This window comes from Scyliorhinus canicula, chromosome 3 (genome assembly GCF_902713615.1).
Source record: "Scyliorhinus canicula chromosome 3, sScyCan1.1, whole genome shotgun sequence".
NCBI classification, from domain to species: Eukaryota; Metazoa; Chordata; class Chondrichthyes; order Carcharhiniformes; family Scyliorhinidae; genus Scyliorhinus; species Scyliorhinus canicula.
In genome coordinates, this window is record NC_052148.1 from 160,133,972 (window position 1) to 160,160,495 (window position 26,524).

A 26,524-nucleotide genomic window follows, 5' to 3' on the forward strand; every position below is an offset into this window, starting at 1 on the left:
TAATGGCATTCCCATTGTAGTCCAGGATGGAAGGTCCTTGGAGTGCTTCTGGATGCATCTGAAATCTGCCTGTGAGAGGAGGTTGGCAGAAGCACCTGTGTCCAGCTTAAACTGGGTGGAGCAGTGGTTAACCTGCATCACCCCATGCCATTCGTCCGTAGAATCCACAGCGAGGATGGATTGAATTTGTGATGAGTTGCGTGGGGTCCCGGGAAAACCGCGTGAAATGGCCGCTGTCATCAATGCTGAGGCGCTGCATCCGGGAGATGGCGTGGGAGGCAAATTTCTAATTTTAAGCCAATTTGTACTTGGCATAGCGATTTTTGGTGTGCTCATGCACTGTACATGTTTCAATTGCGACTGGCAGGGTCATATGCTTGATTTTCGGCAGCTGCTCTCTCAGAGGATCAGAGTGAACGCCAAAAACGATTTGGTCTCTGATCATAGAGTCAGCAATATCACCAAAGTTGCAGGAGGTTGGTTCAGAAGGAGTTGAAAGATTCATCTTTACCTTGTCGACACTGCTGAAAAATGTAGCGCTCGAAGATTTCATTGGTGTCCACTTCACAGTGATTGTCAAACTTGCCCAGGATGGTCTGAAACTTTGTCTTGTCCTGGCCTTTGGTGAAATGAAAAGAGTTGAAGAGTTGGATGGCTTGATCACCCGTGGTTGAGAGGAGAAGCGCGATCTTCCTGGCATCAGACGCACCCACGAGGTCTGATGCTTCGAGGTACAGCAGAAACCTTTGCTTGAATGTCCGCCAGTTGGCACTGAGATTGCCAGAGGTCCATGGCTGGTGAGGAGCCTGAATCTTCTCCATGGTGCCGGGATACATTCGCTGGTCGTCACGGAATGGACTGAGGTAAACCACCTAGATTAAGCAGTCTCCTGGTATCATGATGTGTTATGTACTCTAGTATAACACTGGTTGCAACTGGATGCAGCTTTGACCCAAAACATACTGCAGACTGTTATGGGAGAGGTGTTTTCAGAACCCCAAAATGTATCATGGAGTCCAACCAACCCCCCCCCCCCCTTTAATGGATTGTTGCTTTTGAAGCACACGGCTTGTTCCCTAGGTGTGGTATTACAATTATGGACATGTGGTCTTTAACACAAAACAATGTTTATTCCACGAATTCAACTTAACCTTTTAAAATACACATTGGATTTCTTAACACCCCTTACTTCAATGATAACCCCGAAAATAATACAACACTACCCAATCCTGCAAACTGTTCTTTTAAACCTCCAAAAGACTTCAACCCTTCAAAAATAGGAGCACAACAGGTTACATTCAATGTATTTATAGTCTTTGGATTTGCAGAAATCACCAGACCAGCCCTTTTCTTTCCTGCAGCTCTCAGCAAACCAACCAACCAGGCACTTTTCAGCTGCTCTCTCAAAACTGAAACTAAAAACTTCAAAATGGCTGAGCTAAAAGCCCAGCTCCACCCACACTCTGACATCACTGCATTGCTTAAAGGTACATTGCTTAAACATCCATTTCTTAAAGGCACTCTCACATGACAAGACCTTGAAGTTAGTTCAATCTGATTTATTGAACTAGTAGCACAGTTCTCTGTGAGTTCGACTCTCTGCTAACCTAAGTGTGGTTACTCTGTCTGACTGAACCAGACTAGCTCTTATCCACGTGCTGGAGGTGTAATACTGTACATACACCCTGACTCACTCTGTAGATGTCCATCAGTGGAAAGAGGCGGAGTGTGAGTGCCTCATGCCTTTTATAGTGAGATTACCATCCCTGAGTGTCCTACCTGCTCATTGGTCATATCCTGTTCTCTGTGTTCATTAGCTGCCTGTCTGTTATGTCCATTATGTGCATGTTTGCATATCATGACAGCCATGACCGGAACCACTCCCTGCTCTTGGACTCGGATGGACTCCTCCACCTGCGTGTTCAGTTGCTGGAAGCTGGCCGTCATCCCATTGTCTAGTCCCTGGGTGTCTAACTGCATCAGGTCTAGGGGTGGGTCTGGAAAGTCCAGGAACCCGAGAACCGTCTGGGCGGCAGCTGCTTGTTGGGGCTGGGATGCCCTCCGACTGTCCGGCCCCTCGGCTGTTCCTACCTCCACCTACCTGTACAGCTGTGTGGTGCTCACCAGTCAGTGTCCCAGAAGCCTCATCACTAAAGTGCCCAACCGAGGTGGAGGGTGTGGGAGACAGCAGTGCCGAGAAATCAAGGTCATCGTCGGAGCCAAAGTCCAGGTCCTCCTGCGTTGACCTGCGTTGACCCCGTCTGCGTGTCACTGTCCGGTCTGTCAGTCCTCTGGGTTGCCGTCCTCTGTGTGTCAGTCCTCTGGGTTGGTGTGCTCTGTGTGTCAGAGTCCTGGGTGTCAGTCCTCTACGTGTCTGGGTCCTGGGTGCCCGTGTCCTGGCTTTCGGTGTCCTGGGTGTCCGTCCTCTGGGTCTCAGTGTATTGGGTGTCTGTGTCACTGGAAGGGCTTCCATGGCTTCTGGTCTCCCCGCCGTGGCCTGCGTCCCTGGGGGCCACTGGGCCTGGCACTGGTCCGGGACCACCGTCCGGTCCTGTAAGACACAAGGCAGCATGTATCATTAAACAGGCGGACGGCTGTGAGGGGCTGCAGTCGGGCATGAGGTGAGGGGGGTGCAGTGGGGCATGGGGTGAGGGGATGCAGTGGGGCATGGGGTGAGGGGGGGGCAGTGGGGCATGGGGTGAGGGGGGGGCAGTGGGGCATGGGGTGAGGGGGGTGCAGTGGGGCATGGGGTGAGGGGATGCAGTGGGGCATGGGGTGAGGGGGGTGCAGTGGGGCATGGGGTGAGGGGATGCAGTGGGGCATGGGGTGAGGGGGGGGCAGTGGGGCATGGGGTGAGGGGGGGCAGTGGGGCATGGGGTGAGGGGGGTGCAGTGGGGCATGGGGTGAGGGGATGCAGTGGGGCATGGGGTGAGGGGGTGCAGTGGGGCATGGGGTGAGGGGATGCAGTGGGGCATGGGGTGAGGGGGGGGCAGTGGGGCATGGGGTGAGGGGATGCAGTGGGGCATGGGGTGAGGAGGGGTGCAGTGGGGCATGGGGTGAGGGGGGTGCAGTGGGGCATGGGGTGAGGGGGTGCAGTGGGGCATGGGGTGAGGGGGGGGGCAGTGGGGCATGGGGTGAGGGGATGCAGTGGGGCATGGGGTGAGGAGGGGTGCAGTGGGGCATGGGGTGAGGGGGTGCAGTGGGGCATAGGGGGATGGGGTGAGGGGGCATGGGGGGATGGGGTGAGGGGGGCTGGAGTCAGGCAGGGGAGTTTCACTTGCTGGTTCGCCTCTGACCTGACAGCCGGCAACCTCCCGGTCCTCGGCTCCGCCTGCGAGGTCCAATGCCCTCTACTCATGGACGATGAGGAGGTGCAGTACGGGGCCCCCTCCGGTTCCCACCCGCTCCCTGTGGTTGTGGGCGGTCTTATTCTGGGGGTGGGGGGGGGGGGGGGGGGGGGGGTGGGGGGAATCAAACATCAGTGTTAGGCGGTCCGATGCTGGCAGTGCTGATTTTGGGTAAATGATGGCATGGCAGCACCGGGCACCCGGCCAAAGCGCCTGACATGGGTGGATACAGCCCATGTGGGTCAGGTAGGGGGTTGCTCCATCCCCCTGGGGGGGGGGGTGGGGTGGGGTGGCACTTTTCACACGTGTGGGTGATATGCGGGGGTGGTGCCAGGGGCACATCACTGTGTACTCACCCTGCCTGCCCTCGTGAGGTTGTGCATCTTCTTGCCCCACTAGTTGGCGGTATGAGGGGTGTGCCCCACGGCGCTGACGGCATTCTCCACCTCCCACCACAATCGCCGGACGGTGCTGCGCAGGTGGTGGTCTCCACGTCTGGGGCACAGGACCGCCCTCCTCTCCTCCACCCCGTCCAGAAGCGTGTCCAGGTTGTGGTCCCTGAACCCCGGGGCAGCACGGCGGGTGGCGGCCATCTTGCGGGTCTCGGGACTGAGCGCCGCTCGTGCACCTTAAACGTCGCGGGCCAGCGTCATTGATGCATTGCGCCCATCTGATGTCGGTTTGGGCCGCTCCTCCCCCCCCCGCTTCTCACGGCGTCTGTTCTGGCCCCTTTTGCGGGCCAGAATCGCTACTCACAGCAGCCCGTTCCCGCCGTCGTAAAACGCTCCGGTTTTTATGATGGCGTCAACACTTAGCAGCTGGATCAGAGAATCCTGCCCTATATCTCTCTTCAGTCAAAACCCTGGAATATGCTTTCAAATAGCACTGTGGGCGTACCTACACCTCATGGACTGAAGTGGATCTAGAAGATCCAAAAAGGTTAGCAGGGGTTATTGGGTAATGGGGATAGGGTGGAAGTGAGCGCTTAAGTGGGTTGGTGCAGACTCAATGGGCCGAATGGCCTACTTTTGCACTGTATGTTCATTACCTTCTCAAGAGAATTTAGAGATGAGCAATAAATACTTGCTTTGCCAGTGTCACTCACAAATGGAAATTTTTTGGCACTTTGTTCAAATGCGAGTGCAGATATTTATAAGTATTGTCTATTTATAATGGCACTGTTCTTTGACAAGCTTCCCACGGCTCTAGGACTACAAAATCCTATAGCCATAAATCATAATATTCGGCATGCTGAGCGGAATTTCTGAAGCCCATTGAATGCATTCAGACCAATCATTTTGAATCCATTCCCAGAGGAATTATACGTCAAGCCTTGGCGTTCTTGCTCTACCATTGCAAGTGCAGCGGAGCAGACCCAGCCTCATCCCCATTAGGAAATTCTGTCTCAAACCCTGGGACAGGATCATTCAAATGACTGATCCTCTAGCAATGTGCCTGCAAAGGTGCACCACAGGTGCCGGTCCCAATCAAAGGTGACCACGTAGACATTCCAACCAGGGAATAGCAGTTCCTTCCTTGGTTGAACAAATGCTGCATGTTCCTTTATTTTTTTGCTATTGAGGTAATGAATTCCTTCTGGGATTTAAAGGACTTGTATAAACAGGTTACAATCCTGATGTAATGGAGTTCTGCCACAGGTTCCTGGCCTCTCCAAGTGAGAATCTTGCTTTCGTCGTTCAGGAATTTTGAAGCCTTTGTGATTTCTTTTAATTTCCAAAAGAAACACGGGCTGAATTAGTTGTTCACGGGCCAATTGGAAGGAAATTTATTGAGACATAGAAGGTAATGTAACCTAATCAAGAGATCTTTTTTTTGCAATTTGATGTAGAAACACAGCACAAGAGAACCAATATTCAGTAGTCAGAAAACTGTGAATTCCAGCTCAGAGCTAGATCATTCCTGAACCCATTGACTGAGGCAGTAGACAAACCATCGAACTTCACTGCAGGAAGCCTTAGGCAATTATTTTTCATCTGTACAAGTTCCAAACCTGCAGGAACATGGCAGCTTCTTGGCGAGCAGCAGTGAGGAATGCTCCAGGAAGGAAGAGTTAAACCACCCAAAGTTTAAGTTTGACAATTATTACTTAGAACCTTAATAAGCAGGAAATAGGTTTTCTGGTCTCATAGGAAACAACTCATCTGTAATCTGGATGTACGAGCCAGGAACTTGTGAAATTTGAGCATGAAAAACAAGGAAGATGGATTTTTCAGATATGGACGTGTTCTTCTACATCCAGGGGTCAGGATTACCTCTGCACCCCATAGCCAGAACCAATTAACTCCTTCACCCCCAGTTCTTACTTACTGTTGGCAAGACAGGTGAACTGACACCTTCGCTCGTGTTGAGCCTCCATTGGAGGTATGACCAGTACTGCCAATTCATGTTGAATCTGTTAATGAAACCAAAGGACGAGTTTCAATGTTTAGACCTCTCATTCAGGCAGTACTGTTTGCACAACGCTGAGTCAGGCCCATGAAGAAATGGACCATAGCATTGCCCGGAGTTGTTGCTGGTGTCTTGTTGACGTGAAGTCTGGCAGGCTGTGGACAGCTATCAGGTATCCTTATGCAGCTCACCAGTTTGTGCAAGTTCTGGGTTGGGTCACTGCAGACATGGCGATGATAGTTGGAGTTCTACACTGCAAACCCCAAGTGGTTATGATGAATTTCAGATCAGAGTCATAAACAGACATGGTGCCTATATCAGTGTTCTTCAAACTTTTTTTTCCGGGGACCCATTTTTACCAACCGGCCAATCTTCGGGACCCAACCCGGCCAACCTTCGCGACCCACGCCGGCTGACCTGAGCGACCCACCATTTTCTCTTACCTTGTTTGCTGCTGACAAAACTGGTGGAAATGGTTTTGGGTCCCTTTGGCCCTCATACACACTCCTCCAATGGAACCTGTTGGATGAAGGTGAAGCCTTCCGGTGTCGGAAAGTATGGAGTCTCCATCTGTCCAAAGTTCTGCACTTTTTTCCTGTAAAATTTTATCAAATAAACCGGCCCCCGAACTTTAAAAAAAAATAAAATGAGTAAAATAAATGAAAGAAATAAAAATTAAATGAATAAAAAAATGAATAAAACCCCCCGAACTTGTAAAAGAAAAAGCTACGACCATTTAAAAAAATAGCGGTACAGGAGGAGCCGGAGTCACAGAAAGAGGGAGGGAGCCGAGCACCAGAATGGGCACCCCGGGGGGGGAGGACACACACTGGGTGGGGGAGAGGGCACACTGGAGATGGGGGGGTAGAGGGCAGGGTGGAGATGGGGGGAGAGGGCAGGATGGGAGTGGGGGGGACAGGTCACACTGGGGGAGAGAGCAAGAGAGCACACTGGGGGTGGGGGGGGAGTGGGCAGGATGGGGGGAGCGAGAGGGGGCACACTGGGTGAGGGGCACTCTGGGGGTGAGGGCACACAGGGGATGGGGAGAGAACAGGATGGGGGTGGGGGGAGTGGGCAAGATGGGGGAGTGAGAGGGGGCACACTGGGGGAGGGGGCAAACTGGGGGTGGGGGGGGGAGAGGCCACACTGGGGCTGGGGGGGGAGTTCCTTAATTCCACGTGGGCCGGGCGGCTGATCCGGCAGAGAGGTGGAGCAGCTCCGCCGAGAGGCCGGTATGTTTGGGGCGGGGGTGGGGGAGCTGCGGAGCTGCCTGTCGTTCGGCAGCGCGGCCCCCGGGATGAGGTGCCCCCACGGGCCCGGGACAAACCCAAAACAATTCAGCTTCACTCACCACAAACTGCAGCCGGAGCCCCGGCCCAGCTCCCCAGGCAGCTTCTCCGCTCCAAACCCCGCCTCACACAGCCCGCTGCAGCGTCACCACTTCAAACAAACCCCGCCTACAGTGCGCTTCCGGGGAGGGAAGGAGAGACTCTCACACTGAGACCCCCACCCCGAGAACCCCCACCCTCACACTGAGAGCCCCACCAAAAAGAATTAGCGGCCGCACTGCGCATGCGCGCCCAATCGGGATGTGATGCATTGAGCCTTGTATGAAGTTGTTGAATGTTAAAAGGTAGCGGATGGAGTATCAATCAGGCAGGTTGCTTTGAACTCATCTCAGCAAGGGGAGAGTATTTCATCACACTCCTGACTTGTGGCTTGTAGATGGTGGACAGGCTTTGGGGGAGTCAGGAGGTGGGTTACTCGCCTGAGCATTCCCAGACTCTGACTATCATTTGTGACCACAGTATTTATATGGTTAATCTAGTTCAGTTTCTGGTCAATGGTAACCTCTAGGACGTTGATGGCGGGGGATTCAGAGATGAATAATGCCAATGAATGTCAAGGAAGATGCTTGGATTTTATCCTGTTGGAGATGATCATTGCCTGGCACTTGTGTGGAACAAATGTTACTTGCCACTTATCAGCTCAAGACTGAATGTTGTCCAGGTCTTGCTGCACATGGACAAAGACGGCTTCAGTGTCTGAGGAGTCACGAATGGTGCTGAAGATTGTGCAGTCATCAGTGAACTTCGGGCCGTATGATGGAAAGAAGGTCATTGATGAAACTGCTGAAAATAGTGGTGCCTCGGACACTACCCTGACGACCGCCTGCAGTGATGTCCTGGGACTAAGATTATTGACTCCAACAACTATCTTCCTTTGTGCCAAATATGACTGTAATTAGTGGAAGGTTTTCTTCCTGTTTTCTATTGACTCCAGTTTTGCTCAGGCTCCTTACAGCCACACTCTATTAAATGCTGGAGCTTTGATATCACATGATATGGTTAGCACTGTTGCATCACAGCTCCAGGACCCCGGGTTTGATTCCCGGCTTGGGTCACTGTCTGTGCGGAGTCTGCCCCTGTCTGCTTGGGTTTCCTCCGGGTGCCCCGGTTTCCTCCCACAGTCCAAAGATGTGCAGGTTAGGTGGATTGGTCACGATAAATTGCCCTTAGTGTCTAAAAAGGTTAGCTGGTGTTACTGGGTTACGGGGATAGGGTGGAGGTGTGGGCTTAAGTGGGGTGCTCTTTCCAAGGGGTGGTGCAGACTCGATGGGCCGAATGACCTCCTTCTGCACTGTAAATTCGATGATTCTATGATCAAGGACAGTCATTCTCATCTCACCTCTGGAGTTTGACTCTATGTTTGGACCAAGGCTCTAATGAGATAAGGAGCTGATTGGCCCTGGAGGAACTGAATCTGAGTGTCAGTAAGCAGGTTACTTTTGAGTGAGTGAGTGCTTAACAGCATTGTAGATGACATCGTCCATCACTTTGCTGATGATCGAGATTAGGCTGATGGGGTGATAACTGACTGTGTTGGATTTGTCCTGTGTTTTGTGTAAGGGACATTCCTGGGCAATTTCCTACACTGCTGGATAGATACCAGACTTGGAACAGTCCTGGAACAGTTTAATTTGGGCTGTGGCTAGTTTTGGAGTCTTCAGTATTATTGCCAGAATATTGTTAGGGCCTTTACACTAGTCAGTGTCTTTAGCCATTTCTCAATGTCACCTGGAGTGAATCGAATTGGCTGAAGACTGACATCTATGATGCTGAGAACCTCCTGAGGAGGCTGAGATGGATTATCTACTTGTCACTGCTGACTGAAGATTGTTGCAAATGCCTCAGCCTTGCCTTTTGCACTGTTGTGCAGGGCTTCGCCTAATTGAGGATGGGATTATTTTTGGAGCCTCCTTCTTCGGTGAGTATTTAATTCTCCACCACCATCCCCTGTCGCAACCCCGCCACTCACAGACTTCTGACCATTCCCTCTTCAGCTTCTGTTCTCCCCTCCTGACCTAAGGACCACCTCTCCTCTCCTCTCCCCAGGATGACACCCCTTCCACCGGTGGGATTTTCCCAATTTACCCTGGAATGGTCCCTGTCTCTCCAGACCAAACCAGCCCTCTGCCCCCCACATCTGATCAACCCCTTCTACCATACAGATTGTTGGATCCCCCATCTGAGGGAGGGCCTGTCTTGTACTCAGGCCTCCACTGAACCTCTATCCGTCTGACAGAAATCAAACATACCAAATCAGCCTGGCTTCCGAATCGGAGAATCAGCCAGTGGATATCACACACATGACAACATGGGTGGGGCGGGGAGGGTGGGGGGAGGGATCCCAAATTCCAAGTTTCCCCTACCTCACTGACCCACAGCACCCCCGCCATACCAAATCCTGGTGAGTCAGGTCAGTTAAAATGCATCCCATTATTTTGAAAGAGTCAAACTTCTTTAAAGGTATTTTTTACATTAAAGGATTATTGCTGAAAACAGTGGCACAGAGGACAACATGAAGAAACAGATAAATCCAATCGAGCTAGAATCCAAAAGGCAGTAGTAACTCTCATTTCCAAGATGGCGCCGGAGCATGGCGATGCTCTGAGAGCTATCTCATACAGATCCTCTTCCTATATCTATAACCGTACTAACTTTTAAAACTTCATTCTAACATCTCTAACCTTTCTTTTTTATGTTCAGTTACAAGTCTGAAGATCCTCCGCACTTACACTCCGTCTGCTTCACCCGATGTCTGTGTCTATGTATTTACATTGCGTTTTTATCGTATGTACTGTTTCTTTTCATGTATAGAACAATCTACCTGAACTGTATGCAGAACTGTATCTTGGTACACGTGACAATAAATTAAATTAAATCAAAACAATACAGTCCTTTCAACAATATCAACTCTCGAAGGTTAATTCACCAAGATGCTTTGTACTGGTCATATTTTTGGTGCAAGAAACTTTGAAAAGGTCAGAAAAATCTATTCACGATCAAATAATCTGTATTGCAGCGGCTGCTTGCATTCTCACATGATGCCTCAAGTAAAATATTCAGTGAAACAAATAAATACTGGTTCATGTTACAACTGCAAAAGGCCCACAAACAGTTCTTGCATCTGGTCTATTTGGGGTCTCTGGGCTTTGATATAGTTCTCCAACTAGCCCGCATTTCCAAAGGGATAATAAAATATTTGCTTCCCAGCAATATTTTAACTGTCAAACATTCATTTCAGAAATAACATTTTAATTCCAGTTTAAGATTGTTATACTTGTCTTTTCCGATGAATGGCAGGGTTAAAATTGTAAACTGTTCTATATTGATATCGCAGAGAGTCTCTTGAAAAAGTCCAGAACAACGTAACATGCCTTGTTTCTTTTCGCCCATTCTATTGCAGACAAGCATTTAATAATTATCAGAACAATAAGCAGTCCAGCAGTTATATGTGTTGACAATTGCTTCAAGTCTGTCATAAGTGCTCAAGTTATTTTGAGAACAAGAAAACATCAGTCCAGCTGTGGTCTGTGCAATCGTTGAGAAGTTGCAGCTGGACTTGTTTTACAGTTTGCTCCAGAGATCCAAAGATTAAAATTGAAATCTAGCAGCATTCTTTAAAGAAGTTGAATTGCAACCTTTTTCAAAAAACTATTTACTAGACCTCTTAAAATCACTTACCACCTTCAGGCAGCCCTTCAACTGCAGTATACAAGTTCTGTAGAACTCAGTCCTCAGAAGACCCTTCACAAACTTGTATTTAGCTTCAGAGTAAAGGTCATTTCTAGTGTTTCTTTAAACATTTCCAAACATGCCTGTTACCTTTACCACACACGGGTAGGAAAGAGCTCATGAGAGAAACGGGTTGCGATACACTGAATGTCAGAGCGACTGTTTGCATTACTCACGACAGCTACAACCCATACTGTCCTTTTTCCTTCCCCTCCATCCTCCCCACCCTCCCCCCTGCCTCAAACCAGAAACATTTCCACTACCATTTTTGGCAGGTTAGTCGGTTGCATAGTTTAAGAATAACATAATAATGGGCCGGATTATTTCATCAAAGAATAGCAAGTAACGTCAGGAGAAATTAGGATTGCCTGAAATGAAAAGAACACTGCGGATTTTATTACTTCATTTCCAATATGTTCAAGAGCGGTCTCATTATTCTTTTATAAAATGTCGAGAATCCATGAGTGAAAATACGACCTTACCATTTAGTCAATTCAGCCACCAGCTCCCACATATGAACCTCACTGACCTGCAGAGTCAGGAATGCAAATGTACACAGAACTAATAACATAGCAAGTTATGGCAGTGTCTGCTGCATTTATCTATTGAAGACAAATCAGTTCATGGGAAAGTCACTGTAGCCCACATGTTATGAGGCACTCAGATTGAATCAAACTCCGGAGCACAATCCAACACAAACTTTCTGGGTCACGGTCTTTTGTTTAGTTGCAAGACTAAAAATAAGTACCGCCAGTTTGTTTGTATTATTGAATAAATCATATACTAGTCCAAACAATCTTCCCACAGAAAAGTTTTATGCCGTTAGAAGCAGTACCCTAGAAATTCATTAGCATTGCACCCATATTTCAGACATATAACAGGCAAATTGCATCGCAAGAGGCGCATGAGCATATCTGATTGTAGAATTGCCACTGCCATATTGGATTGGTCTCCTCCATAGGCCCCAAGTCTCCTCCCACCCGAAGTATATAGAATTTGTTCCAAATGTTTAAATAAGGATCTGATGTTTGTTGCATGGCTCTCGTCGTTTGAAATCACATAATAATTTTTTGTTTTTCATATCTTCACACCCTTTGGAGAACAGTGTGGAGCTTTGAAGGATAGATAGCTGATTAACAACTCAAGAGGTCACGTTTTGAATACCCTTGCTATGACTATCTTCAAGTCATGGACTGAAAAGGGGTAAATAGGGTGATCCCTGGTTTTGTGTGGGCGGTAAAACCCCGTGAGTAAAGAAAGTGATGCTGGAGCATAGTCAAGGGGAGGGTGGGCTGGCGCTGCCGAACTTTAGCAACTATTACAGGGTGGCAAACATGATTAGGAAGTGGGTCGTGGGGGGGGGGGGGGGGGGGGGGGGGGGGCGGTCGGTTCGGGAGCGAGTAGAGGCGGCATTGTGTAAGTGCACAAGTTTGGGGGCATTGATAATGGCACCTCTGCCATTCTAGCCAGCCCAATACTCCACAAGCCCGGTGGTAGTGCCGACACTGAGAGTCCGGGGGCCAGGGAGGAAGCATATGAGAGTGGAGGGAGCATGGATGTGGGCTCCAATTTGGGATAATCACCGGTTTGACCCGGGGAGGTAGGATGGGGAGTTTCAGAGGTGGCAGAGAGCAGGGATCGAGAAGATGGGACATTTATTTATTGAGGGGAGCTTTCCCTCTTTGGAGGATTTGGAGAAGTTTGAAGTGCCGGGAGGGAATGGGTTTTGATATCTGCAGATACGGGATTTTGTGCAAAGGCAGGTTTCGACTTTTCCACTCCCACCGCCATGGGGGGTACAGGACACGGGTGGGGGAGGGGAAGGTTTTGGATATCTACAAAGAGCTTATGGAGTGGGAAGTAACTCAGACAGATAAGCTAAAGCGCAAATGGGAAGATGAGCTGGGAGTGGGGGAGATAGAGGTGGGTCTGTGGGAGGATGCTCTGAGCAGGGTCAACATGCCCTCATCATGTGCCAGGCTCAGCCTGATACAATTCAAGGTGGTTCACCGGGCACACATGATGGTGGCCCAGATGAGCAAGTTCTTTGTGATAGCGGACAGGTGTGCGAGGTGTGTGGGAGGGCCAGCAAACCATGTCCATATGTTTTGGGCATATCTGAAACTTAGGGGACATGGCTGGGTTTCTCTGACATGAGAAAATAAATTTTGCCTTAAGAGGTGTTCGTCCGGAGGTGGTAGCCGTTTATCAACTTCTTTGGGGAAAACTAAACTGTCAGCAGAGGCAATAAAAGGTGGGGGGGGGGGGGAATAGGGTGGGGGGAGTTAGGCTATTTTCTCTTTAGGGTAGGTGGGATTAGTGAGGGATGGAGATGTTGTATGCACTATGTTTACATTTGTATTTGTAATGTTTATTGTTATTATTAGTAAATTATAAATACCTTAATATAATGTTTTACAAAAAAAAAGTCATGGAATGGGACTTGAAGCCAGAGCCTTTTGCCTCAGAGATAGAAGTGCTGCCAACTGAGTCACATGACCTCCTATACAATGTTTACAACACAGAAGGAGGCCATTTGGTCTGTCATGTCTGTGCCAGCTCTCTGCCTGAGCAACTCAGCTTGTCCCAATCCCTCCTGCTCTTTCCCTGCAATTTTATTTCCTCTTCAGTTCTTACTTAATTCCTTTTGCAAGCCACAACTGAATTTGCCTCCACCGCACTCTCAGGCAGTGTATTCCAGATACTAGCCACTCGCTGTGTGAAGAGGATTCCTTTTGTCATCCCGGTTCAGTTATCATCCACTTCAAATCAAAGTTCTCTGGTCCTCCAGCCTTCTGCCAATGGGAACAGTTTCTCTCTGTCTACTCTGTCCAGACCCCTCGTGATTTTGAACATCACTATCAAATCCCCTTAGATTTCTCTTCTCTAAGGGAGACAGTCTCAGTTTCTCCAAACTATCCACATAACTGAAGATCACCATTCCTAGACCTCTCCTCGTAAACCTTCTCTGCATCCACTTAAAAGTCTTCACTTTCTTCCGAAAGTGCGCCGCTCAGATTTGAACACACTGCTCCACTTGAAACTGAAACAGTGGGTGCCATTTAACAGGAATCAAAAAGAGTACCGTTTTGGGCGCGGATAGCGAGGTGTTTCTCGGAGTCTGCAGCGCCGATAATGACCCGGCTATCAAACGGGACTTCGTTTTTTGGGGGCCCTCTGCGGGGAATACCTCGCCGAGGCCGCACTTACCTCATTATCTGCACATGAGCTCAGCTTGTCAGCACAGGAAGATTTCAGGGTGCCATTTGCAAATGCCTCCCTGATATCCCGACCCCTTTTGGCATCCCTACCACAGCCTCCTGAACCCCCCACTGCCCAACTTACCTCTTAGGGGGTCCTCGAGCTCACCACACCCCACCTCTTAAGGCCAGAGTGCACCCAGGCCCAATCGCTGGCATGGGCAATCTGGCATCTGAGTATCTTGGCACTGCCAGCCTGGCCCCCGGTAATGCCCCTGCCAGCATGAAAATGGCATTCGGGCACCCTGGCACTGCCAACATGCCCAGATGGCACTGTCAAGGTGCCAGGCAGGCAGTGGGAGTGTTAGGCTACTACCCTGTCCAGAGCCCCACCACCTGGGGCCTCTGATGGTCTGCGAGACCCCCCCCCCCAGGTGCCGTTACACCTGGTCCACGTTTGTGTGGACCAGTGCCAAACGACTCCATGGTGGTCTCCCAGGTGCGGGCGTTCGATCCCAGGCTTTGTGAAAATTGGGCGCAGACATATTTAAGTGAGTCATTAAATATGTTAATCTGGATGTCACCCAGCAAAGGCGAGATGCAGATCGTGATGTCTCACGAGACCTCGTTTAATCTTGCGAGGCATTCCAAGCGTCGCAAATCTCACGAGAACCGTAACGGCCTCGTTCCTTCACCAAGTCGGGCGCGACAAGGCCGTTCGATCACACCCAGTGTTATATAAACGTTCATCATAACTTCCTTGCTTTTGTAATTTATGCCTCCAATAATAAAGCCGGGAATCCCGTATGCCTTTTGAATCACTTTCTCCATCTGCCCCATCACTTTCAACAATTTGTGCACACAGGTCTCTCTCTGTTCGTGCATTCCCTTTAGAGTTGTATCCTTTGTTTTATATTATCTCTTCTTTCTTCCAACCAAAATATATCATTTCAACTTCTTTACATTGAATTTAGTCTGCCACATGCCTGCCCATTCCACTAGCCTTTTTATGTCATCTTGAAGTTTAGAACTATCCTCAAAGTTCATAATACTTCCGAGATCTGTGACATTTGCAAATTTTGGAGTTCTGCCTTGTATACCCAAGACTAACTCATTAATATATATCAGGTAAATAGTGGTCCTAGCATCCTCCCCTTGGGAATCCTAGTGTATACCTTCCTCCACTACGGCTATCAACCATTTGCACCGACTGTTTCCTGTTATTCAACCAATTTCACACCAATGCTGCCACTGTCCTTTTTATTTCACGGGCTTCTCACATTTCACATCATCATGAACATCTCACATTTCATTGCAATATTTGAACCAGATGGATTTTGATGTACATTTGCTGGCGAGCCTAATATGTGGCACTTTATCTCATGTCTTTTGGAAGGCCCTGTGCATTGCATCAACCACAATACACTCATCAATCTTATAGTTACCTCATCACAAAACTCAGTCAAATGAGTTAAAGGCAATTTGCCTTGAAAATAATCTGCTTGATTTCCTTAATGAATACACAGTTGTTCAATTGTCTGTGAATATCATGTCTGAAAGCGTTCCCGCATCTGAAGTTAATCTGACTGGCCTGTAGTTGCTGGGTTTATCCTTCCACTGTTAGTTGAACAAGGGTTAAAATTTGCAATTCTTCAGTCCTCTGGCACCGCCCATAATTTAAAGAGGATTGGATGATTATGGCCAATACTTCTGCAGTTCTCACCCTTACTTCCCATAGAATCCTTGGATGGATCCCACCTGACCTCGTAACCTGGCCATTTTAAGTGCAGCCAGCCCTTCTAATACCTTCTCTATTGATTTTAGCACATCCAGTACCTCAACTAACTTCTCTTTCATTATGAAATTTCGTCCTTGATTAAAAAATAGATGCAAAGTACTTGTTTAGTACCTCAGCCATTTCCTCTGCCTTCAACCTTTTGGTCTCTAATTGGCAGCATCCCTCTTACATCTGATTTTACTATTTGCATGCCTATAGAAAACCTTTAGATTTCCTTTTATGTCAGCTGCCAATCTCTTCTCATACTCTTTCTCTGTCTCTCTTATTTTCCTTTTCACTTCCCCTTTAAACTTTCTGCCTGCTTCTCACTTGTGTTATCAACCCGGCATTTGCCATTGACGCTCTTTTATGCTTTGTCTTACTCTCTATCTAATACATCCCCCATGGAGCTCTGACATTGTTTGTCTCAACTCCCCCGCTTCCCCTCGAGGGAATGTACCTCAACTATACCTGAACTATTGCCTATTTAAAGGGAGCCTACAGTTCTATTTCAGCTTTTCCTGCCAATCTTGCATTCCAATTTACCCTGGACAGATATATTCTCACCCCATTTAAATTAACCATCCTCCAATTAAGTATTTTGAATCTACATTGCTTAATATCCTCTTCCATAGCAAATCTAAACCTTATTTTAATGTGATCACTGTTCCCCTACTGACACTTGACCCACCTCTTTCTCCAAAACCAGGTACAACAATGACTTCTTCCTCATTGGGCCATAAACATAATGATAAAGAAAGTTCTCTTGAACATACTTCAGAGAATCTTCCCACTCTGTTTTGAACTATTACTATTCCAGATGTTTTTAAGATAATTAAAGTGCCCAATTATTACTGCACTGTAGCTTTGACACCACTCAGTAATTTCATTGTAGATTCATTCCTCCATATTTTTCTACTTGTCAGTGGCCTGTAGAATATACACAGTAGTATAATGCTACCTCTCTTGTTTCTTAACCATAACCAAAAGATTCTGTCCTTGACCATTCCTGGGCATCCTCTCACTCGACGGTAAAATTCTCCCTTGTGGTAGTGCAGCCCCTTTTAAGGGGGAGGGCTGCACAGACCATGTGACCGGCTCAGGGGCAATCGTGAGCTCAGGCCAATAGGGAGTCTGCGCGGGGCCCTGGGAGCAGGACCCTGTGCACTGTGACCCCAGAGCTGAAGTTTAAACCTGGAGCTGGATTCTCCGCTGGCGGGATGCTCCGTTTTACCGGCAGCCCGGGGGTTTCCCAACAGTGTGGAGCTGTCCCACAATGGGAAACCCCATTGACTAGCCGGCGTGACGGAGCATGCCGCCGGAGGGGTGAAACAGAAATGTGGTGCGTGGGGCAGAGAATCCAGCCCCAGCTGTTATATTGTGCTCTGCGCCTGTTACTTAATTGCCTTTCATCAATAAACCCCTTTTGTTAACTACCGGAAACCTCCAGTGTTTGTCTCCAGCAACATTGGCAACAAGGTAAAAGTTTTTGATTGCAGCAGACAGAATTTGTTAATTGAAGGGGGGAGGAAGGAGCAGTTGAGATTGTAGAGAAGCTCCAGCAAGAGTCAGAATCATTCAAACTATGAGTGAAAATGCCTGTCATTTGTAAAGTAACCTATTTGACCAAAGGGCTGAGGATTAGCGTCAGTACATCAAATGGCTCCTTATTTACCACAAACAAGATCACGGGCGAGGACAAGCAGAAGGTGATATTTCTGACAATTTGTGGACCCAAACATATAATTTGATTAGGAACCTCACGCCCTAGAGGCACCCAACTTGAAGACTTTCAACCAGGTAGTGAAATTGGTCAAAGAACCTTACAACCCAAGGCCCTCAATAATCCTCCAGCATTATAAAATGAACTCTGCAGTGTGGGACCATGAAGAATCTGTCTCAGCCTTCATCGCCAGCTCACTGAACACTGAGTTCGAGACTGTGCTTAGTAATATGGTACGCGACTGGCTGGATTGTGGGATCCATAACCTTAATATCCAAAAGAGGTTTCTGGCCGAAACCACGTTAGAAAAAGCGATCGAGATTACTCAGGTGGCGTTAAGCTCCACAGTGTGACCGAAGGGAAGGTTAACCAAAAAGAGGGCAGTTTGGAGCGAGGTCCGCAACACAATCGATAGGCACAGCAGAGAACCAGACTCCGTTCTCGGGACTGGAACCGGAGTCAAAACATCGGGAAAGAGATGAGCGTCAAACCAAGTCAGAGGTGGATTGTGATTGTTGCAGGAGAGACCATCCCAGGAGATCTGTCACGTCGTGGGTTTGTGTGCTTCCGATGCAACCGAAGGTGGCACATCTAACCACATTGCCGCGCACGCAAACTGTGCCAATGCAAACAAAACAACAGCAGCAGCAGCAGTCCGAGCATCGCTGAACATAATGAGAGGAGATCTGAAGAGGAGCATACAACGTATTATTTGAATGAAGTGCAATTGAATAAGACAGCCTCGATTGAAATTATCTTAAGGGTAAACGGCAAACCCCTTAAAATGGAAGTCGACATCAGGTCTTCATTGACCGTAGTTGGGAGCAGACTTTCCACATGTGATGTGCCCCTTTACAGTATAGGGGCAGTTTTATCCCACAAAATGGGAGATGGTTTGGAGTGCCCTATCACCTTTGCCTCAAAGCCCCTTTCAAAAGCAGAACAGAACTATGCCCTGATTGAGAGAGGGCTGAGCGGTTATATATAGTGTGAAGAAATTCTGCCAATATGTGTATGGATGGCAGTTCAACATAGTGACCAACTATAAGCCATTACTAGTCCGTTTAAGGGAAGACAAGCCATAGCGCCCATAGCATTGGGGAGGGTGCATGTTTGGGCCTTGCTGGTGGCCTACAATTATGCTTTCCAGCATCAGCCTGGCACGAAAACTGTCAATGCGGATGCATTAAGTCGCCTGCCCCTGGCAAAGAGCATTCCGCCCTCACCAGTACCCAAGAGATCATACTGGGCTTGAACTTCCTAGACGCGCTGCCAGTGTCCGCCTGAAACATCCGAAACTGGACCCAAAGAGACTCCATACTTTCAAAGGTGAAAAGAATAGTACAGACTGGGTGGTGCTCCAGATGTCTGAGCAACTGAGGCCCTACTTCACTCATCAGGACGAGTTAACACATGAGCATGGTATAGTTCTGTGGGGATCGTGAGTAGTCGTTCCACCTCCAGCCAGGGGTCCCCTCCTTCAAAACCTACATAGCGCCCACCCAAGGAAGATTCTGGCACACAGCTACGTACCCGTGCCAAATGCAGCAGTTCTTGCGCTGAGTGTTTTCCAATATTGGGCTTCCTGACACAATCATTTTGGACAATGGTACCCCCTTTACTGGTGATGATTTTCAGGTTTTGTACGGAAAAGTGGACTATGACGCATGAGGACGGCTCCGTGCCATCCAATGTCTAACAGTTTGGCATGGAGGGCCATTCAGACCTTCAAGAATGTTATGAGAAAGCAATCAGATATACTACTTTGCCAGAAGATGGGCTACATTTTTGTTGTTGTACAACTCAACTCCCAACTCCACCATGGTAGTCATATCCACTGAGCTGCTCATGGGCCATCAGTTGAGAATCTGGTTGGATCTTGTGTGTCGAAAGTTGGTGGGGAGGGTGGAGGCATGTCAGGCCTCCTAGAAGAGTCAGAGCAGAGGGGCGACTGGTCGTTCTGGTTGGGAGACCTGTCGTGTTAGGTACACTGATAGAACACTGGTTGCAACTGGATGCAGCATAGATCAAAAAGATACTCCAGACCTTGAAGTTAGTTCAATTATGTTTATTGAACTAATAGCACAGTTCTCTCTGAGTTCGACTCTCTGCTAATTTAAGTGTGGTTACTCTGTCTGACTGAACCAGACTAGCTCTTAGCCACTTGGTGGAGGTGTGAGATTGTAACAACACCCTTGACTGACTCTCTAGATATTCATCAGTGGAAAGAGGCGGCGTGTGAGTGCCTCATGTCTTTTACAGTCAGATCCCACCCCTGAGTGTCCTGCCTGCTTATTGGCCATGTCCTGTTCTCTGTGTCCATTAGCTGCTTGTCTGTATATCATTATGTATGTGTCCGCATATCACGACAAGACTCAGTTTTGGTCCATAGTTTTACTTCAGGAGCACCTTAGTTATCAGGACGGACCAGTGTCATATGTGGTCAATGTCAACACGAAGACAGAGAGAAAGCATGTCTACCACTTGAGAAGTCGAGGGGTGGTGACCCCCAGCTTGGAGTCGACAAGTCCCACCAGCAGCACTCCTGTAGCTCCATCTGGCCAAAGGGAGTCAGGGGCTCCTGAATCTACTCAAGCAGCTGCATCAGTCAAGTGGGTGAGGCCAATTTGCTGATCATTGAGGCGCTGCCGCCTGAGGTGACATTGACAGTTAACAATTCAATTGCCAGAAGAATGCTGAGCTTGTGGCAGGACTACACAGGCTTGGGAGGACCTGGCAGTCTCTGGACCGATTGACTTTTTGAGGGACTTTCTTTCCCTTATTGACTCATAATATGTGTAACTCTGTAGATAGTTTTTTGGGGTAGATGTAGCAAGGGACTTGGAGGGTATGTTATAACGTGGCCCCTTTAAGGGGTAGGCTCTATGGTCCACATGACCGGCTTAGGGCCAACTGCACAGGAATGCGCGAACAATAAGGTGTTTGTGCGGGGCCCTGGGAGCAGGACCCCGGGCAGTGTGGACACTGGAGCTGAAGTGTTAAGACCTGTAAATGTGTTCTGTGCCTGTTACTTATCTGCTTTTGCCTTTCATCAATAAACCCCTTTGTGAAATACTGGAAGCCTCCGGTGTACATCCCGTGCCACCACCTCCCTAATTAAAGAGCCTCCTCCTTTCTTGCCATCCTTATTTTTCCTGAACACCTTGAGCGGGATTCTCAGTTTCTGAAACTAAGTGTTGACGCCGAGGCGGAATTTGAGGACTTTCACGGCAACAAAACTGCCGCCGAAGCTGGATTGATTCAGCAACTGTGGAGGGGTAATACCGGTGTCACGTGGAACACAATCGATTCCAATGAAAAACTGCAGGATTCGCCGGTTTCGTGATTGACATTCGGGAGGCTGACAAGCTGCAGCTGCATATATACATTACACTCCCCACACATACTCAGGCGGTGCGGAGGAATTTTTGAAGGTTGGCGTCGTGGTCCTGCAGGTCATGGCCACAGATGGTAACATTATCCAAGTACGGGAACGTGGCCCACAGCCCGTACTGGTCGACCATTCGGTCCATCGTTCGTTGGAAGACCAAAACCCCGTTGGTGACGTCGAAGGGGACCCTGAGGAAATGGAAGAGACGGCCATCTGCCTCTGACGGTGAGAGGGGGCAGGGGTCCCTGAACTTCGGGGTTAGACTACAGAGGTTGCACTGAAAGTCTAAACCCAGGAGGAGAGGGGCACAGAGATGGGGGAGGACGTAGAGTTTGAAATTGGCGTATTTGATGCCTTGTATTGCCAGGTTGGCGGTGCAGTACCCCGGGACCTGCACGGAGTGTGATCCGGAAGCTAGGGATATGACTTGTGAGACGGGGAGGACCCAGAGGGAACAGCGCCTTACCATGTCCGGGTGGGCAAAGCTATCCGTGCTCCCGGAGTCGAAGAGGCAGGACGTCTCTTGCTCGTTGAGCCTGATGGCCATCATCGAGCTTTGAAGATGGCAAGCCCGGGACTGGTCAAGTTGAATGGAGCTGAGTTGATGGTGATGAGTGTCGTGCTGGTCACAAAATGGCGGCGTCGACGAAGTCAGACAAAATGGCGGCTCCCATGGATCACACACGGTGAGTGATGCATCAGCAGAGGGCACTCTGGGCAGGCACAATGCCATGCTGCGGGGTCTGTGAGTCTCAGACCGGGCTTGACAGGCTTTTGGTTTTTGATTTTTAGGCTTAGCTAGGCATACCTTAGCGTAGTGCCCCTTCTTGCCACACTCGTTACTGGTGGAGTTGCCAGCCGGGCAACGCTGCCTGGGGTGCTCGCCCTGACCGCAGAAGCAACAGCATGGTCCTCCGGAGCTGCCACGCGGCGCAGGAATGAGGAACGCCTGGGTCGGGTGATGGCTGCGCCTCCGACGTCCCCCGAAGATGCCGCGTGGTCGGATGAGAAGGCATCCAGGCTCTGGAAGGCCACTTCCAGTGAGGTAGCCAGCTTCACAGTCTCCTCGAGGTCGAGGGCCCCCTTTTCTAGAAGCCACTGCCGGATGTAGCTGGACCGGACACCTGCCACATCGGTGTCCCGGACCATCAGCTCCGCGTGCTCGACCACTGTGACAGTCCTGCAGTTACAATTGTGGACGAGTACTCTCAGTTCACGCAGATATTCAGCCAGTGACTCATCCTGGCGCTGCGCCGCGTGATCAGGAGGTATCGAGCGAGTACCTCGTTCACCGGCCTCACTAACTGTTGTTTGAGCAGCTCCACTGCCTCTGTGTATGAGGCCGCGTCTCTGATGAGCTGGAAAATCCTGTGGCTCACCCTGGCGTTGAGGAGATGCTGTTTAATTTCCGGGGTGACCTCGGCGGCAAAGGAGCTGAGGTAGGCCTCAAAGCAATTGAGCCAAATTTCAAGTATTGACGTAGCCTCCGCCGCCTGCGGGTCAAGATTGAGGCGTTCTGATTTTAAAACTTCTTCCATGTTAAAAAAATCGAGCTGATTAAATTGATACCAATCAATCCAGTCGAAATGGTAGTTAACATGAACTGTGGCTTTAATCAGCTAGAATGTGCCCACCAGTAGCTCCTCCCACACTGAGAGGCTGTCCCAGGTCAATGGGTTATATACCTTCTCAGAGGGGCAGAGCCACAGGCGGAGCCAACAACAACATCAACACAACAACAGTAACAGTGAGTAAATACAATAATATATACAACAGCCACATGTGGCTCACCACAAGTTGATATGCTGAAAGGCTGAGATAAGGTAGATGGAATAGCAGGGGACGTGAGTGGAGCATAAACTTTAGCACTGACTGTTTAAGTGAAATAGCTGCTCCATTGTTGTATTTTACATGTAATGTTATGTAATCCTGCACCAGTTCTCTCCTATGAGGGGATGGTAAGAGAATAAAGTGAAACAAGGGAATGGGGTAATATAAATAGTCAGGTTGCAGGAGCTGGAAGCATGAGCAAGAGATTGGTATAGATAGCTTGACAGCTAAGCTTGTGAAATTGACATTCTCAGCAATCTCTTGTCACTGGTGGATGAGGTGTTGTCTGGTGGGCTTTCTGATCCCTGAAGGGAATAAGGTCTCCTTAATCCTGTCCACTGGGCCAGGGTCTCCAACATAGCATCAGAGAATCTGGAGGTTCTGCCAGGATCTCTTGCAACCATTTGCCTACTGTCTGCAGCCAGAGTGTACCGCCCCCTTAAGAGGGGTAATCTATCTTCAAATTGTTTCAGAGACATTCAATTTCCTGTCTCCTCAAATAGAACTATAGCCAATAAGTCACATGGGTAATGTGGTCTGTGCACTAAAATTATTTGAATGAGGTCCTAGCCCAAAGTTAATGTTGGTCTGCGACAACTTGGACAGAGGTGTGCAGCTGCACTCCATACACTCTGTGCCTGTGTTAAGTCACATTTGAAACTCTGGACCAGCAAGTCTGCCGGTGTGTTAACTTTAAATTGTCCTATTTCCCTGCCAGAAAAGCACAATGAAGTTATACATAGTAATTCTTCCGATAACATTATTTCCACTGCTATAGGTGGGTGAAATCAATTTGTTTGTTTCTTTTGTTTTACTAACTAGTATCCCAACTAGCATAACAGATCAGTGAAATATAAAAATTCAATAAAAGCCAGTTGATGGGAATGCTTTACCGCTGAGGTCTTCAATTTCCTTTTTACTCTCAACAAAGCTAACATTCAATTTGTTGACAAAGATGATTACTTCAGGCAAACTGGCCGCATCATTGTGCCCTGCAGGGTAAACATTAATGCTGGCACTCTGTTTCATATGTTTTACGATGAACATGTGAAGCATTAACTAAAGTTTGACCAGTACAGAGTCTGTAGATTTGCTAGTTGATAGACATTAAACCAGAACATTATGGAATTCTTCAAAGCTTCTCCTACTCCAGCACTGAAACTATGGCAGAAATACATGCAGTTTGTGCTAACATGATAGTGACCAAGCAGGAAAAGCATTTCGCCTTTAGTTACGTTTAGCAGGTAAGGTGATGAGGAGGGTTAAAGTCCTAAAAATCAGATTCTAGACACAAACCACCCCGCAACCTGCCCACGTCTGGCTTTACTTGAGATACAAAAGTAGAGGTGACCAGCTCCAAGAAGGGGTCTGGTCCTATCAACGTGACGATGAAACAATGCACTCTAATTCTCATTCAGCTTTCTAACTTTAACTGTGGTTGGCTGGTTTCCCAAGCCCAAGGAACCCGACAGCAACACCGAGGCAAGGATCTGGTGTCCTGAAGTGAGTGCCTTTACATCTAATTCCACTGTGCCTACCTGAGGAGGTAGTGATGCACCATCGATTGCACGCGAGGCGAGTGATTTACCAATGTCAGGCTTTAATTAACTAGAACACAGCCTGGCGATCGTCTACAGTGGAAAGGAACGATCGTCAGGCTTCTGAGCATTTATACCTCGTTGATAGAGGCGTGGTTAACTCAGCCTCTCGGCCAATCGGTCGAGAGGCACATGACCGACCAGGGCCAATGGTAAGCTGACGTTCTGGCCCAATGGCAGACGAGTATGCAGATCATATCATCACATTCACCCCTTACGGAGAAGGAAGGCGGCGGGGGGGGGGGGTGTGAACGAGACCCGGGGTGGGGGGGGGAAGAACTGATGATATGAGTAGCCGTCGGGAGAATAATTTTCTCTCCGTACCCTTGTCGAATTTGGGAGCTTGCCACTGGCCCAGACATAACAATATTTACAAAAGGAAGTCCATGGGACTGTAGAACTCTAGATGGATTCGATCAGTCGTTTGGTGGTCCTTGACGTCCTGGCCGAGCGCCGTAGTGGAGGAGGTGTCGTCGGATCGGCTGATGGTCCTGCTGATGTCCTGGAGTCCGGGAGCGATAGACCTCGAGTAGTCTCCGTCACCTGAGCTGGCCGCGGAGACGCCATGGATGAGGGATGGGGAAGCTGAGTGGGGTGCTGGGGTGAAAAACGGGAGGGGGGGGTCTGTGGTGGGGGGGGGGCTGCACGCCGGCGGGTGCCAGGTCCCGGAGGGAGACCGTGTACTGCCGACCGTCGGGGTACTCCACATACGCATACTGCGGGTTAGCGTGGAGTAACTGGACATGCTCCACCAACGGGTCGGACTTGTGCACCCGCACATGCTTCCGGAGCAAGATGGGTCCGGGGGTGACCAGCCACGTCGGGAGAGGGGATCCGGAGGACGACTTCCTGGGGAAAACAAGAAGACGCTCATGAGGTGTCTGATTAGTTGCAGTACAGAGGAGTGAGCGGATAGAGTGCAGTGCATCGGGGAGCACCTCTTGCCATCGGGAAATAGGGAGATTTCTAGACCGGAGGGCTAGTAGTATGGTCTTCCAGATGGTACCATTCTCCCGCTCGACCTGTCCGTTACCCCGGGGGTTATAGCTGGTCGTCCTGCTAGAGGCGATGCCCCTGTTGAGCAGGAATTGACGCAGCTCGTCGCTCATAAATGAGGACCCCCGATCGCTGTGAATGTACGCGGGGTAGCCGAACAGTGAGAAGATGGAGAGTAGGGCCTTAATGACGGTCGATATGGTCATGTCGGGACAGGGAATGGCGAAGGGGAAGCGGGAGTGTTCGTCGATAACCGCCAGGAAGTAAATGTTGCGGTTGTTAGAGGGAAGGGGCCCCTTGAAGTCAATGCTGAGACGTTCAAAGGGGCGGGATGCTTTGATCAGGTGTGCGCGCTCGGGGCGGTAGAAGTGCGGTTTGCACTCGGCGCAGATGTGGCAGTCACGGGTTACTGTCCTGACTTCCTCGATAGAGTAGGGCAGGTTGCGGGCCTTAATGAAGTGGTGTAGGCGGGTCACCCCTGGATGGCAGAGGTCTGCGTGGAGGGAGCGGAGGCGGTCTATCTGCGCGCTGGCGCAGGTACCGCGGGACAGGGCATCAGGAGGCTCATTGAGCTTCCCAGGACGATACAAGATATCATAGTTGTACGTGGACAACTCGATCCGCCACCGTAAAATCTTGTCATTTTTGATCTTGCCCCTTTGTGCATTATCAAACATGAAGGCTACTGACCGTTGGTCTGTGAGGAGGGTAAACCTCCTGCCGGCCAAATAGTGCCTCCAATGTCGCACGGCTTCGACTATGGCCTGGGCTTCCTTTTCCACAGATGGGTGGCGGAGTTCGGAAGCCTGGAGAGTTCTGGAGAAGAAGGCCACGGGTCTGCCCGCTTGGTTCAGGGTGGCCGCCAGAGCTACTTCTGAAGCGTCGCTCTCGACCTGGAAGGGGAGGGCCTCATCGATGGCACGCATCGTGGCCTTTGCGATGTCCGCTTTGATGCGGCTAAAGGCCTGGCAGGCCGCCGTCGACGGCGGGAAGGTCGTGGTTTGCATGAGGGGACGGGCCTTGTCCGCGTAGTTGGGAACCCATTGGGCGTAGTATGCGAAAAACCCTAGGCAGCGTTTGAGGGATTTGGGGGTATTGGGGAGAGGGAGTTCCATCAGGGGGCGCATGCGTTCGGGGTCGGGGCCTATCACTCCGTTACGCACTACGTAGCCGAG

The 26,524-nt window shown here is 49.4% G+C and overlaps 1 protein-coding gene across 3 annotated transcripts in view; it reads right to left on the bottom strand.

Annotated features, from left to right (window-relative positions):
- The window catches only part of LOC119963062 (complement C1q tumor necrosis factor-related protein 7), a 90,187-nt gene extending 79,166 nt beyond the window's left edge, over positions 1-11,021 (bottom strand). For 2 of the 3 annotated variants that reach the window (XM_038791612.1, XM_038791613.1), the window contains exon 1: positions 10,784-11,020. Coding sequence is in view for 1 of the 3 variants with exons in the window: in XM_038791610.1 (XP_038647538.1) it covers positions 5,676-5,724 (49 nt within the window). In the remaining 2 variants the exon portion in view is untranslated. Of the gene's footprint in view, positions 1-5,675; positions 5,761-10,783 lie in introns of all 3 variants that reach the window. The other variant, XM_038791610.1, reaches the window with a different exon arrangement.
- Between the last annotated feature and the right edge of the window lie 15,503 nt (positions 11,022-26,524).